Below are 16,664 nucleotides of genomic sequence, written 5' to 3'. Positions count from 1 at the left end.
CTGTGAAGAATTGTGTTGGTATTTTGATGGGGATTGCATTGAATCTGTAGATTGCTTTTGGTAAGATTGCCAGTTTTACTACATTAATCCTGCCTATCCATGAGCATGGGAGATCTTTCCATTTTCTGACATCTTAAATTTTTTTTCAAGGACTTAAAGTTCTTGTCATATAGGTCCTTCACTTCTTGGTTAGTGTTACACCAAGGTATTTTATGTCATTTGTGGCTATTGTAAAGGGTGATGTATCTCTGATTTCCTTCTCAGCTTCTTTGTCCATTGTAAATAGGAGGGCTACTGATTCTTTTGAGTGGGTCTTGTATCCTGCTATGTTGCTGAAGGTATTTATAAGCTTTATCAGCTCCTTGGTTGAATCTTTGTGGTCACTCAAGTATACTATATGTCATCTGCAAAGAGGGAAAGCTTGACTTCTTCCTTTCCAATTTGCATCCCCTTAATTTGCATCTCCTTATGTTGTCTTATTGCTCTGGCTAGAACTTCAAGTACTATATTGAATAAGTATGGAGAGAGCAGACAGTCTTGCCTCATTCCTGACTTTAGTAGAATTGCTTGGAGTTTCTCTCCATTTAAATTGATGTTGGCTGTTGGCTTGCTGTAAATTGCCTTTATTATGTTTAGGTATGTTCCCTGTATTCCTGATCACTCCAAGACCTTTTTCATGAAGGGGTGTTGGATTTTGTCAAATGCATTTTCTGCATCTAGTGAGATGATCATATGGTATTTTTCTTTGAGTTTGTTTATATGGTGTATTACATTGACGGACTTTCGTATATTGAACAAACCTTGCATCCCTGGGATGAAGCCTACTTGATTATAGTGGATAATTGTTTTGATGTTTCTTGGAGTCTGTTTGCCACTATTTTATTGAGTATTTTTGCATCAATTTTTATGAGGGAGATCGGTCTGTAGTTCTCTTTCTTTGTTGTATCCTTGTTTTGTTTAGGAATCAGGGTAATTGGAGCCTCATAGAAGGAGTTTGGTAGTGTTCCTTCTGTTTCTATTGTGTGGAACAATTTAAAGAGTATTGGTATTAAGTATTCTTTGAAGATCTGGTAGAATTCTGCACTGAAACCATTAGGTCCTGGGCTTTTTTTGGTTGAGAGAATTTTAATGACTGATTTTATTTCTTTAGGGGTTATTGGACTATTTAAATAGTTTTTCTGGTCTTGATTTAACTTAGGTATGTGGTACATATCCAGAAAATTATCCATTTCTTTTAAATGTTCCAGTTTTGTGGAGTAGAGGTTTTTGAAGTATGACCTGATGATTCTCTGGATTTCCTCATTGTCTGTTGTTATGTCCCCTTTTCATTTCTGATTTTGTTAATTTGGATGCTCTCTCCTATCTTTTGGTTAGTTTGGATAAGGGCTTGTCTATCTTATTGATTTTCTTAAAGAACCAACTCTTTGTTTCTTTTTGTATTGTTCTCTTTGTTTCTATTTTACTGATTTCAGCTCTCACTTTGATAATTTCCTGGTGTCTTTTCTTCCTGGGAGACTTTGATTCTTCTTGTTTTAGAGCTTTCAGGTGTGCTGTTAAGTCACTAGTGTGAGATTTTTCCAACTTCTTTATGTGGGCATTTAGTGCTATGAATTTCCCTCTTAGCACTGCTTTCATGGTGTCCCATAAGTTTGGGTATGTGGTGTCTTCATTTTCATTGATCTCTAGGATGTCTTTAATTTCTTTCTTTATTTCTTCCTTAACCCATTAGTGATTCAGTGGAGCATTATTCAATTTCGATGAGATTGTAGGTTTTCTGTAATTTTTGTTGTTGTTGAAATCTAACTTTAAACCAGGGTGGTCTGATAGAACACAGGAGGTTATTCCAATTGTTTTGTATCTGTTGAGATTTTTTTTTGTGGCCAAGTATATGGTCGATTTTAGAGAAGGTTCCATGGGGTGTTGAGAAGGTATATTCTGTTTTGTTAGGATAGAATGTTCTGTAGATATCAATTAAGTCCATTTGAATCATAACATCAGTTACGTCCTTTATTTCTCTGTTATATTTTGATTTTGCAGATCTGTCCAGTGGTGAAAGTGGGGTGTCAAAGTCTCCCACTATTAATGTGTAGGGTTTTATGTGTTATTTCTGCTTCATTAATATTACTTTTACTTATGTGTGTGCCCTTGTGTTTGGGGCATAAATGTTCAGAATTGAAACTTCATCTTGGTGGATCTTTCCTATGATGAGTATGTAATGCCCTTCTTGATCTCTTTGGATTGATTTTAGTTTGAAGTCTATTTTGCTGGATATTAGGATTGCTACACCTGCTTGCTTCTTAAGACCATTTGATTGGAAAGTCTTTCCCCAGCCTTTTATTCTTAGGTAGTGTCTATCTTTGAATTAGAGGTGTGTTTCTTGTATGCAGCAGAAAGGTGGGTCCTGTTTTCATAGCCATTCTCTAAGCCTGTTTCTTTTTATAGGTGAAATAAGTCCATTGATATTGATGGATATTAATGTCCAGTGATTGTTCATTCCTGTTATTTTTTGGTGGTAGTGTGTGTGTACTTCTCTTCTTTGGGGTTTACTGCTGTGGCGTTATCTATTGCCTGTGTTTTCGAGGGTGTATTTGACTTCCTTAGGTTGGAATTTTCCTTCTAGTGCTTTCTGTGGGGCTGGGTTTTTGGATAAGTATTGTTTAAATCTGGCTTTGTCTTGGAATGTCTTGTTCACTTTGTCTATGATGATTGAAAGTTTTGTTGGTATATTAGTCTAGGCTGGCATCCATGGTCTCTTAGTGTCTGCATTACATCTGTCCAGATCCTTCTGGCTTTCAAGTCTCCATTGAGAAATCGGGTATTATTCTGATGGGTTTGCCTTTATAAGTCACTTGGCCTTTTTCCTTTGCTGCTCTTAGTATTCTTTTTTTATTCTGTAAATTTAGTTGTTTAATTATTATGTGGTGACAAGACTTTTTTGGGGGGTCAAGTCTGTTTGGTGTTCTATAGGCTTCTTGTATCTTCATAGGCATTTCCTTCTTTAAGTTGGGAAAGTTTTCTTCTATCATCCTGTTGAATATATTTTCTGTGCCTTTGAGTTGGTATTCTTCTCCTTCCTCTATCCCTATTTTTCGTAGGTTTGGTCTTTTCATGGTGTCCCAAATATTTTGGTCATTTTGCATCATGACTTTGTTGGCTTCATGTTTTCTTTGACTGATGATTTTTTTCTTCTACTGTATCTTCAATGCCAGAGATCCTCTCTTCCATCTCTTTGCACTCTGTTGGTTATACTTGCATCTGAACTTCCCGTTTGTTTGCTCAGATTATCTTTTTCCAGCATTCTCTCTGTTTGTGTCTTCTTCATTTTTTTTCTATTTCTCTTTTCAGGTCTTGGACTGTTTCCTTCATCTGTTTCATTGCATTTTCATGATTTTCTTTCAGTTATTTATTGTTTTCTTCTGCTGTATTTGTCCTTTCCTCTAGTTTTTTATAGCGTTCTTCACATTTTTTTGTTTTTCTTTCCTCAGTTTCTTTTGTGATTTCTTCTATATAAGCCTCTACCCTCTTCATGATGTTATTCATAAGGTTGCTTTCTTCTGCTTCTTCGATTTTGTGATGTTCAGGTCTAGCTGTTGGAGGAGGGCTAGGTCCTGGTGATGCCGTATTACTTTTCATTTGTTGTATGTACTTCTGCCTTGACGTCTGCCCATCTCCTTGTAGATTTGTTCTTGGTCTTATCAGTGCTCTTGGTCCAGACAGAATTGACAGATTCAGGAAGCCTCTCTCTCTTATCCAGATGGGAGCTCTGGGGCAGGATGGGAGCTGAAGGCTGGTCTCTAATTCTCAGGAAGTGACTGGGTTCTTGGGCAGATGGTAGTGGCAGGGCTTGGAGATTGCAGGGTCTGCCGGGGATCTTGGTAAGGGGGAAACTTGCCGGTGGGGATAGGGGGATACTGCCCGATGGCCAAAACCTGGGGCCAAGTTGGGCAGGTCTTCCCAGGAATGGCTGGTGCCCAGGGATGGGATCTAGGGGCAGGCCTCTCTGGGTATGAGCGCAGGCACTCACCTCTTGTACTGATGGGAGGTCAAGGGCAGGATGAGAGCTGGAGGCTCGTCTCTATGTCTCAGGACGTGGCTGGGGTCTCGGGTGGATGGGCATAGGGGCAGGGCATAGAGATTGCAGGATCTGCTGAGGGTCCTGGAGAAGAGGAGCCTTCTCAGTGTGGGTGGAGGGTATCCTGCCCAATGGCCAGAACCTGGGGCCAAGTTGGGCAAGTCTTCCCCGGAATGGCTGGTGCTCAGGGATGGGATCTAGGGGAAGGCCTCTCTGGAGATCAGCCAAGACACTCTCCTCTTGTTCAGATGGGAGGTCCGGGGCAGTAAGGGAGCTGGGGGCTGTTCTCTAAATCTCAGGAAGTGGCTGGGGTCTTGGGCAGATGGGCGTGGGTGCAGGACGTGGAGATTGCAGTGTCTGCTGGTGGTCTTGGAGAAGGGGAGCCTTCCCAGTGGTGATGGAAGGGTTCCTGCACGATGGCCAGAACCTGGAGCCAAGTTGGGCAGGTCTTCCCCAGAATGGCTGGTGCCCAAGGATGGGATCTAGGGGCAGACCTCTTTGGGTCTGAGACCAGGCACTTGCTCTATGGTGTTTGCCTACAGCAAACAACCCATTTTTCTAAATTTTCCTAAGTTTCTAAGATTGAGAAGCTACTCAAATTACATCAGATTGTTTTCATACATTTGCTTGTTTGGCATTATAAAACATACTGAGTTTAATGTGGTCACTCATTTGGTAGATATAAAATCAGCTTATTGATATTTCAACATGCTAACATAATTTTGTTATGGAAGAAGTAGGTAAAACTCCTGATATCAGTGTATGTCTAATTTTCCTCAGATGCCACCCTCTGTGTGCAGTGCTGATTGTGGTCCTGGACTGAGGAAATTCTTGCAGGAGGGAATTGCAGCCTGCTGTTTTGATTGCATCCCCTGCCCAGAAAATGAAGTTTCTAATGAGACAAGTGAGTGTTTGCTGCTGAGATAAATCCTTCACATAGATCATCTTCTCCCAAACACACTGGGATAATCAAAGGTTCTAAAGAGCCACTGCACAAATAAATCATATCACTTTCCCAAGTTAGTTTTGATAGGACTATGATCATTAACAATGTCACTTTAAGTAACGTGTTATACCATGACATATATCTTTGACTCATTGAAAATCCACGGTAGGTGGCCTTTATTCAAAGAAAACTTTGATAAGCAATCTGCAATGTGAGAGAATTCCATAAAAGTTCTTTACTAGTGACTAATCTCCTGTGAAACTACATGTAGATTAGATTCCAATCATGATTCTTTAATAACATTTATTTTTTATATTTACATGTCTGTGTGTGTCACTACATAAGTTTGTAGGCACTATGTATTTGCAGGGAATCAATAGAGACCAGAGTAGAGCTTCTGATTCATTTAACTCTGTTATGTGGGTTCTAGAAACCAACCAAATATAAGTCTCTGTTTCCTTAAGATTAATGAACAGTGTAAATAAATCCTTGGTAAATTATGAGAAACTGTTCAGTATGATACAAAGGATTTCAAGCTATATCCAGAAACTCCCCCTTTCAAAGTATCATTGTGATTTGAAATCTACAGATGTGTGGAGAAGTGTTGCCACATAAAGTAGAAAATATGGAGTACTGTAATCAATAGTTTTGTATATAGCACAGTTAATAATGTCAGAAAGCAGAAGATACAACTGTTTTGCATGATATCACCTAGCTACAGTTATCCAAATGGTGTTGTCACCTACACAACCCATGTTAGTCAAATGATCATTTATTTAGAGTTGGTTACATAAAAATGGCAGATACACAGATTTTTCTCTCATGGTGCCTGTCATCCTACATAATGAAAGTACTTAAAGGATGTTTATGGCCAGTAAGGTGATTCAGAAGTTAAACCCTATTCTACTAAAGCTAATGATGTGTTCTTCCGTAGGACCATTGTAATAGGAAGGTGTTGTCAACTCTTAGAGGAGGTTGTGTTCTGATCTCTATGTACTTGCACATACTACTTACTGCAATTTACTTAAATAAACTGTAATAAAATTGTTTTAAATATGAAACATAAGAACAAAGGGTATTTACAATAATAAATAAAACAAAAGTTAAAGAAAAATATTTTTATTATTTAATTATGTACATATATGTGAAATGGGTGGTTTGTGTACACAATTGAATGTGCATGTGAGAGGCATCCAAGGCCCCTGTAGTTAGAGCGACAGACAGTTATGAGAAACCTGACATTGGTCCTTAGAACTGAACTCAGTTCTTCTGCAAGTGTGGCATATTCTCTTCACAATGGAGACAACTTTTCATTCTCCTAAACAAATTAACTAGTTACATGTGTCCATAAATGTATTGTTCTAGATAAAAAGACTTGAAACCTAGAAGCACATCATGTCTCTATGCAATTATCCAATGATTCAGAGCAATTATACTCAAGTCTCTTAAACTTTCCATGGTGGAGACTGCAACTTATGGATGGGATATTATTCCTCCAAACAAACCTTCTGTGCTCTCACTCTTGCTTGAATGTTCTTTTTTTTGTTGTGATCATGATGTTATATCAATATCTACTTCACACTTGAGTACACTAACATAGTCTGAGACTCACATAGATGGAAATTAGTGAAAGAGGAAGAAAGGTGGTTGTCTGTTCCCAAAGGTGATAGAATCAAGAAGAAGGGCTTTTTGGTGGTAAATATGTACAGAGGTTTCTGCCTTCAGGAGGGGGTTACTGTTTGTTTTGAACAAGACTCAGGGACAAATCATTCCTATTGCCAGATAAGGACACAACTGGGGATTTTTTTAATTAATTATTTTTTGCATTTATAAACATAAAAAATATATTTATGTAACATTATTCTTTCATTCTCACCCTCCTACTTTCACCATACAAACCCTATTACTCTCATATTAGAGCTCTGTTGTTACTTTTGCATGTACATACATACATACATACATACGTACACATACACACACGCACACACACATACATACAACTTACTCATTATGAAGGAACTTTAGTCAGAATGAGCATGGAAATATGGCTCTAGCAAGTCGGGCCCTTCTTCTTCATTCCCTTTGCCTTGCTAAAACCATGACATTGCAGTGATTGTTTGAACAAAATTGACCCTTTTAGAGGGTGTGGTCTAGTTGGGGAAGGTGTGGTGTTATTGGAGGATTTGTGGCACTGAGGATGCAGACTTTTAGGCCTCTTATATGCTTAAGCCATACCAAGTGAGACAGTTTTCTTCCTGTTGCCTATGGATCAAAGATGTCAAATATTCAGCTTCTTCTCCAGCACTATGTCTGCATACAAAGCACCATGTCCCACCATGATGATAATGGACTGAGCCTATGAACTATAAGCCACTCAATCAAATGTTTTCATTTATAAGAGCTACTGGTATCATGGTTCTCTTTACAGCAATAGAAATGCTAACAAAAGCTATTACATTCCTAAAGCTAGCCACTGATGTCTGTTCCCTTATTTGGCCACTTCCCCTCCTGAGGCTGACTATCTAGGTCCAGCTATTAAAGTGTTGAAGTCCAGCTTCCAAAAACTTTATTGTGTCTGTCCTACTTAAGCTGTTCAATCAAAATTAAACACTTTGTCCTAATGTAGGGTTTCCCTTTCATCTTTATAAGCTGCCATTTCCTAAAAGGCCACATCTGTATCCTCTCTATCCAGAGGAGTTCCTAGTCCTTCATGTTCAGAAACCTCTTCCTCTCTCTCTTGTTGCTTTCATCTTCTTCATTCTCTATCTCCTGTTTTTGTCTCCTATTCCCTGTTGATTGTTCTCTGTGTCAAATCAATCTACTTTGTTTTGAGAACTTGGTCTTGGCATGTCATGTGTGAATTCTAAGTGTCCCTACAGATTATGTTTAGTACTTCTTCTATGTCACTGAGTTTGGGCTAAAATTCAAACTAGAAAACATATCACTGGAAGTGTCCCAATAGAAGACACAGTCCCTAACTATTACAGGGACAGCATTCATAAAACAGACAGAAAGATATCAGGAAGCACTATAACCATGGATCAGAGACTTTGAAATACACTCAGTGCAAAATAATGATTAATGATTTTACCCTCTGTCAATTCACCAGTTTAAGTCATGTACTGAAAATATCTGTGTTTTCTGATAACATAACAAATGGCATCATCAACACATAGGAAATTAGACAACTACTGATTGTTTAGTTTCAGTTTCCATAAAGATAATGAATATTATGAATATCTTTCAACTCCATCCTCAGAAACAAATGCAGATAGTGCAATGCTTCTTCAATACATTAAATTGAAATATTCAGTCAATAAATGGCTAAAGCTGCATTCACCATAATTTTCTTTCTCCACTAGATGTGGAAAAATGTGTGAGGTGTCCTGAGGATCAGTATGCCAACAGAGAGCAGAACCAGTGCATTCAGAAATCTGTGATCTTTCTGAACTACAAAGATCCCTTGGGGATGACTCTTGCCTCAATGGCCTTGTGCTTCACTGCATTCACAGTTCTTATTCTTGGGGTCTTTGTTAAGCACCATGACACTCCCATTGTGAAGGCCAATAACCGGAATCTTAGTTATATATTGCTCATCTCACTCATGATTTGTTTCTTGTGCTCCTTTCTCTTTATTGGCCAACCCAACGCAGCTACCTGTGTCCTGCAACAAATCACATTTGGAGTTGTATTCACTGTGGCTGTTTCCACTGTCTTGGCCAAAACAGTGACTGTGCTTTTGGCTTTCACAGTCACAGCCCCTGGAAGAAGGATGAGGTTCTTCTTGATTTCAAGGGCACCCAACTACATCATTGCCATATGTACTCTCATCCAAATTATTCTTTGTGCAATCTGGCTGCTAGTTTCTACTCCCTTTATTGACACTGATGCACACTCTGAACATGGCCAAATCATCATTGTGTGCAACAAGGGCTCAGTTACTGCATTCTACTGTGTCTTGGGATACCATGGCTCCCTTGCCTTAGGGAGTTTCATTGTGGCTTTCTTGGCCAGGAATCTCCCTGGCAAATTCAATGAAGCCAAGTTGCTGACCTTCAGCATGTTGTTGTTCTGCAGTGTGTGGGTGACCTTTCTCCCTGTCTACCACAGCACCAAGGGCAAGGTCATGATGGTATTGGAGGTCTTCTCCATTTTGTCCTCAAGTGCAGGTCTGCTGGGATGCATCTTTATCCCCAAGTGCTACATAATTTTGTTAAGACCAGAGAGAAATTCTCTTCAAAAGTTAAAGGAGAAATCATCTTACTGAACACTCATTTCATAAATTGTTACTGAAAACTGTAGTGATGGTACCTGTTATGATATAAAGCAAGATGTATGCATTAGCCAGTGATTATCATTGTTTCTTCTAATGATAATGCCCAGAAATGTCATGTATACTACTTTACTGTATATTGTGTTCTATAATCTTCCACTCAGACACATATTTTACAAGACCTGGTTCTTGGATATTAGTGCATAACCGGTGTGTTCTTATATTTTTCCAATGCAAAGTAGTATTTAAAATAAACTCCAAGGAATTCTTTTAATAACTGAATTTCTTAGTGCCTTTTAATGTAAGAGAAAACAGAGAAAGTTTGTTTTAGAGGGAATGAATGTTTTCAGATGAAGAGACTAATTACCCCTTGTGGAAGTGACAAGAGAAGCCTGTTGCATCCTGGGAGTTAGAGGAGTAAAATTTAGGAGAAAGAAAGATAGTTTGTTAAATAGTTAGAAAAAACATTGTGAAAGATGGAGAGATGTATCAGCATTTAAAATCATATATGGCTTTTTCAGAGGAGAAGAGTTCACTATCAAATCCACATATCTTACAATTCATAGGCACCTCTAACAATAGTGCCATGGATCAAATGCCTTTTCTGTCTTCCAAGAATACTTACACACAGGTGTGCACATAAGAGCACACTCAAAAAGCACACATACACATAATAGAATTAAATGAAAATTTTAAATTGAAGTTTACATAGCACTACAATGGAACACTGGTTTTCTTTCTCCTTTTCACCCCCATTCACTGAAATAGATTTTCTTTCCCATAATATCCCCTGATTATGGTTTCTCCTCCAAGCCTCTCCAAGTTCCTCCAAGATCCTCCTAACATCACTTCCTGTCTGAATCCACCTCAGTTCTATCTCTCATTGGAAAACAGTCAGATTTCTAGGGGATAAAAATAAAAAATATGCTATGATAAGGAAAATCTAACACATTGGAATTGGTCCAAGTAGGCAAACATAAGGAAAAGAGCCCAAGAGAAGGCATGAGAATTAAACACATGTGTTTGTACATTCAGGAATCCCCCTTAAAATCTTACCTTGAACCCATACCATTTATGCAGGCAATGTGTAGGTTAAAAGTGAGTAGAAATATCTCTATCTCTATCTTTATCTATACATCTCATGACAAACCTGTAAAAGTGGGGACAAAGGGGGAACTCTGACACAATGCTATGAGACAAAGTCCTCCAATAATGAAGTTAACTGAGTTTTCTGTTCCCATCTATTTCTGGGCATGTAATCCACCCTTAAAAGTAGTTTGATTCCCTATTGAGACTCCTTTGACAGAAAGTAAATTCTCATTAGCTGGTGGTTATCAATTGGAGATTGCTTCTGTTTAGGGATAAGGCTTGTGATCACTTCTACTTTCAGGTCTGGGATTTTGTGCAACCATTTCCCCAGCTATCTTTCAGGCAGGATATTATTGTAGATCAAATGGTTTTTGAATGTGTTGGCATTTTCAGTTCTCATTTGGTAATGTCCAGAGTACATTTCAGTACCAAAGACACTAGAATACAGGGTAAAATCTCAATTAAGGCACCATTTCCACATCCGCATGTTCAATCTGTTGTGATAGTGAAGTTGTGAAGGTCTTATTAATGGGTCCTTGTCATCAGTCTGTGGAGGACAACCTTCAATCCTGGCCAGAGCCTGGGATGCCTGGTGACTCCCATGGAATCTTTTTAGTCAACAACTTGATTAGATGTGAACCAAACTTCATTTGGTGATGAAGTGGCCAGTTGGGGCTCTGTCTCCCTTATTACTTAGTGAATTCATTTAGATCTTCTTTAGGCATATATACAATTTATAAAGCTCCTATTGTATTAGATTTACACAGTGCTCATCAAGTGGCCCTTAATTTTAGCCATCTCTCCACACATTTCTCACTCCTCCTTCCTCCCAGTCCCCTCCCTACTTGATCTTGTTTTAATTTGCACTTCCTTGGTGGCTAAAGATGTTGAACATTCTTAAGTGTTACTCAGCCATGTGTATTTCATCTTTTTGGAACTCTTAGTTTGCACCTTTTCAAAATTGAGCTAACTTTTTTCTTGTTGAGATTTTCCATTCTTTTACATTATAGATATGTTAATTTTCATTCGCAGGGTGCCAAAAGTATTTGTTTAGCTGCTGTGTTTTTTCCATTGGTGTGTTTTACACTTATGTCAAAGATAAGTTGGCTATAGCTGTGCACCCTAATTATGGGTTTTCTTATCCATTGAAATAGTGTAGTATCAGTATATTATGGTCCTCTGTAACTATAACACTAGAGTGTAGTGGAACATAATTATTATAATAACTCCAGCTTTGTTGTTTTTATTCTCCATTGCTTGATCCATCCAGAGTCTGTTTTTCTATTTGAATTTTATGATGTTTTGTCATAGCTCTGATTTTTCTTTATATTATGGTGGAATTTTGATAGATATTGTACAAAATATTAGCATACTGTTCATGGTATAAGCATGTATTTTTCAAACATTATTAATTATATCAATCCAGAACATGAAGGATAGTTTGCATTGTCTGTCAGTTTCTTTCCTCAGTGTTATAAAATGTCCACCATGAAGTATCAGTAAAATTATTAAGCCACTCCATGTAGTTAAAAGGGAGGTTTATTTAGTGGCATAACCTACAAATGAAGGGATAGGTAGGTTGCAGTGTCTGGGAAAGATGTAGCACAGTCTGGCGGTGTTCTCTTGAGAACTCTGCTCGATCTACCTCCAGTGTCCAGGGTCCAGGAACCAAGCAAGGCGGCGCATCTGAATCTCGGGTGTTCAGGGTCCGCTCTTAGCCCTGCCTTGTAGGTCTGACAGTTACTGAAGCCTAAATGGGGGTTGGAACTTCCAGATCAAAGCTGGAATCGCTACCCACTACATCTCCTCCTTTTGTCTAAATAAGAAGGCTCTAACCTAATACAAGACTATATACAAAGGAATGGTTATCAAATATTGTCCAGGAATAATGAGGGATAATGACCTAGATAAGATGGAACTATGAAAAATGTGAACAATATCAGGCAAGAAACACATACTAAAATCCAGAGAAGTCTAGAGTGTAAGTAAATGGCATGTTACAAAGATCATTCCAAAAGGTGTCCCTATCCTAAGGAACCTGAATCTAATACTTAATATGTTCTATCTAAGATTATATATATACTAAGTTGTAACTGTAGACAGCTGGCAGCCTGGACAATCACCTAATGTTTCTCAGCATTGTTGGTGCATTCAAATTGACTAGAGGCCCAGAGTATCTGACAGACCATTTTCAGAAGCAGGAATTCTGAAAGACCATCTTACCCTGTCTTGGCAGAGTTCAGAAGTCACTTTCCTTGTGTCCCCCTTGTCCAGAAGGACAGCACTCATATATCAGCAGTTGAGGTAAGGACAGTTCTTTGCTCAATAGGCCATTTTGTGCCAAGAAGACAAACTTCCAAATGGAAACGTCTTAGAAGCTCAATGTTCTCTCGGGATCAAATTGGTGCTGTCAGGAGCAATTGTGTCTCATGTCAACAAAATTCTAAGTTATTTAAATGCTGTATCCTCTAGGTCTATGAAGTGTTTGAAGATTACCTTTCCATCTGACCTATGTATCTATAACTCTGGATAATCTAACGTAACTATAGAGATGACAAGCATAGGTGACTATAAATCTGTAAGTCTTATCTACCGAAATAACCTAAAGACTAAGGCTTCATGTAAACCATGTAAACAGTCTATAAGCAAATGCACAGTAAAGGACGATGACTTCAAAATTGTGACAATACACAAGATATTCATAACAAAGTTAGGAATGTATAGTGTGATATGCAATACGACAATAATCTTAAATATATATCAATCCTAAACAGAAGTAGAACACACACACAGTATGACAGATATAAATTACATTTGTATCAATGTACAAATATTTCAAATAAGAGTAGAAATATATGTACATTATAACAAATATAGTTCTGTCTTTATATCAATATACAAATTACCTTAAACAGGAACATAAAAATAGTTTACATTTGTATCAACAGGATAGCAAATAAATTCTTGTCTCATCATGTTTATTGCATTAATATTCAGAATATTCTAGATATGGAATCAATCTTTATGCCACGCAAAAGATGAGGAAATTAAAGATTTCAGCTAAAAGTTTGTTATTTTTATTTTGATCTGTACAGAAATTCATTATTTTTATTTGCAATGATTTCTTAGAATTTTGATAGTTTTATTCCATCAATTACTATACTTAAATATATAAACGGTGATTTTTAACTAAGCCATATACACAGATTTTACAGAAGTTTAAGTAAATAGATTCTATATAATTCATAAATGCTTGGAACCAAAGTTAAATTAAACAAATAAGATTACTGGGTCCAGACTACTTTTAGACACATTGGAATTCAGAGGAAAATCTCACAGGATTTATTTACACACAGTGGACTTATCCTCAGCCTGGAAATATTAAATGATGTCATTAGCAAGAAATGGGGCAGAATTGGGATGTCACCATGTTACCTAAACAGACAGACTCTAGAATTTCAGTCTTTACACAGACTCTATATAAATTTATATGACAATCTTTGTGTTTGTGTGTATGGGATTGTGAGTTTGTATGTACATGTGCTGGATTTGTGGCTAGGTATTGTTTAAACCCATCCACAAATCTAGCACTATAGAAAGCACTAGAAGGAAAATTCCAACCTAAGGAAGTCAGATACACCCACGTAAACACAAGCAATAGATAACACCACAGCAGTAAACCCCAAAGGAGAGAAGTACACACACACTACCACCAAAAGATAACAGGAACTAACAATGACTGGTCATTAATATCCCTTAATATCAATGGACTTAATTCACCTATAAAAAGAAACAGGCTTACAGAATGGATACGAAAGCAGGACCCATTTTTCTGGTGCACACAAGAAACACATCTCAAATTCAAAGATAGACACTACCTCAGAATAAAAGACTGGGAAAAGACTTTCCAATCAAACAGACTTAAGAAACAAGCTGGTGTAGCCATCCTAATATCCAGCAAAATAGACTTCACACTAAAATCAATCAAAAGAGATCAAGAAGAACATTGCATACTCATCATAGGAAAGATCCACCAAGATGAATTTTAAATTCTGAACATTTATGCTCCAAACACAAGGGCACCCACATTTGTAAAAGAAACATTACTAAAGCAGAAATAACACATAAAACCCCACATATTAATAGTGGGAGACTTCAACACCTGACTCTCACTACTGGACGGATCAGCCAAATTGAAACTTAACAGAGAAATAAGGGACTTAGCTGTTGTTATGACTCAAATGGACTTAGTAGATATCTACAGAACATTCCATCCTAACAAAAAAGAATATATCTTTTTCTCAACACCCCATGGAATCTTCTCTAAAATCGACCACATACTTGGCCACAAAGCAAATCTCAACTGATGCAAAACAATTGGAATAACCTCCTGTGTTCTATCAGACCACCCTGGTTTAAAGTCAGATTTCAACAACAACAAAAATTACAGAAAGCCTACAATCTCATGGAAACTGAATAATGCTCAACTGAATGTGTACATGTGCATGTTTTTGTGTATGTTCACATATATGCAAATATTTTACTCAAAAATGAAGGAGAAGTAGTTTTTGAGAATTGAAGGCCTTAAGGAACTTGGGATAGGGTACCATGTGAATCCAATATAAGGAAAATATCACATTTGTGTCATTAATGCAAGATGCACCCACATAAACACAAACACATGTCACAAATTCAGAAGGAAACTATGTAGACTGAGGAATGGAATGAGTAGTAAGATGAGCAACAGATGTGATTGAGAGAGGGGAAAATACCACAAAAAGGACATGCTACATGTGTCGCTTGCCAGAATATAAAGTATATTACTTTTTTAAAATAATAATTATTTGATACCATGCTAAAACTGTAGCATGGGAATTTTTATTTGCACTCTCCATGAAAGGTGAATTATCTGTCTTCCTACAAAGACTCTTCCAGTCACATTTCTGTATTTTCACATCCAATGCCCCCAGGATGCCTCATCATAGAACCATAGGTTATACAGTGTTTAAATGTTTATTATTAAATGAACAATAAGATCCACATGAGAACACTAAACCTGTGTGCCTTGTCTCCCATACTAAATAAGACACATCACTAACCCCAGTAAACACTGGCCCTACTTTGTTCTGCTTTCTGTGCAGTCCCAAACCACTGAAAAAGCTTCATCAGCCCACACTCATCAGAACACTCTCACACTGGCATTTCAGGTTCTAGAATGCAAACAAAAATAGAAAGCTAGGAAAATTGTATAAGAGCAATTTACAAATTAAACTGAGGATCACTTCAGAGTTTCTATTTACTTCTAAGGTACTCAAAAAAGACTTCTATGCAGCCACTAGTAGATTTTAAAATGAACAAAAAGAATGTAGGAAATTAAATATGAAGCAGAAGAAATGGGTCAACACATGGAATTAAACTATTAGAACTGAGGCTTGAGATGAAGATAATGTTTAGAAATCAAATATTTACCTTATCTTCTGTTTAATAATGTTTGCATTGGAGGATCGGTGATAGATCTTATTTTGTATTTGAAATATATGACAGAACTTATGAAACTTATTGAATATTTTAAAAATATTTTTGCAATGCTGCAAATGTAACAAAGGCTCTATGTAGAGCTGATTAGTTGTAGAACAGTAGGATTCAGGACATTTTGTAATTTGGCCTGATTATTGGTTCACAAAAGATTGGAATAACAGGATTTCGTTAGCTATCCTGTGACTGTCACAGGCGTAGCATAGGCTCCACTATGCAAGCTGTGTGGAACTCACTTGCTGTAAACATGGAGCTGCTTTTCCCCATAGGGCTTTTGTGCTACAATTCCCACTATGTAACTGTGAGTTCTAACTTTGTGAGTTCTCTCTGAACATTGTTACTTATCTCAATGTGGATCATCTGCCAAAATCTACTGACATCATTTCTGAAGGAATTAATATAAACAGATTGTTCAGGCAATCCTGTGACCAAATTTTCTCAAAATGACATCCTCCAAAGACCTTTAATTTTTACAAATATGAGTGATGTCATAAAACTACCTGAGTTCTCCTCATATATATTTATAAACCAAATTTAATCACATGGACATCAGCTGCAGAGCCCCAGGGAAGAGATTGTCATAGATTCCTACAGAGGGGCTGAATCATCTGGAAGAAAGGAATCATGAACACACAAGTAGCCTCTGCTGCAAATATAAAAACAGGTTGAAATATACAGGTGGCCATATAATGTGCTGTTCTTAACAGCACTTCACAATACACACTGATCAGGCTTTAAGTTGGACAAAG

General features: G+C 37.5%; 1 protein-coding gene across 1 annotated transcript; it reads left to right on the top strand.

Annotated features, from left to right (window-relative positions):
- Positions 1-4,852: 4,852 nt before the first annotated feature.
- LOC131903382 (vomeronasal type-2 receptor 116-like) lies at positions 4,853-9,285 on the top strand. The gene is made up of 2 exons (XM_059253925.1): positions 4,853-4,976; positions 8,381-9,285. The coding sequence occupies exons 1-2, from the start codon at positions 4,853-4,855 to the stop codon at positions 9,283-9,285; spliced, it is 1,029 nt and encodes a 342-aa protein (XP_059109908.1).
- Positions 9,286-16,664: the final 7,379 nt, after the last annotated feature.

This window comes from Peromyscus eremicus, chromosome 1 (genome assembly GCF_949786415.1).
Source record: "Peromyscus eremicus chromosome 1, PerEre_H2_v1, whole genome shotgun sequence".
Lineage (NCBI taxonomy): Eukaryota > Metazoa > Chordata > Mammalia > Rodentia > Cricetidae > Peromyscus > Peromyscus eremicus.
This window is presented reverse-complemented; position numbering and strand designations above follow the sequence as displayed.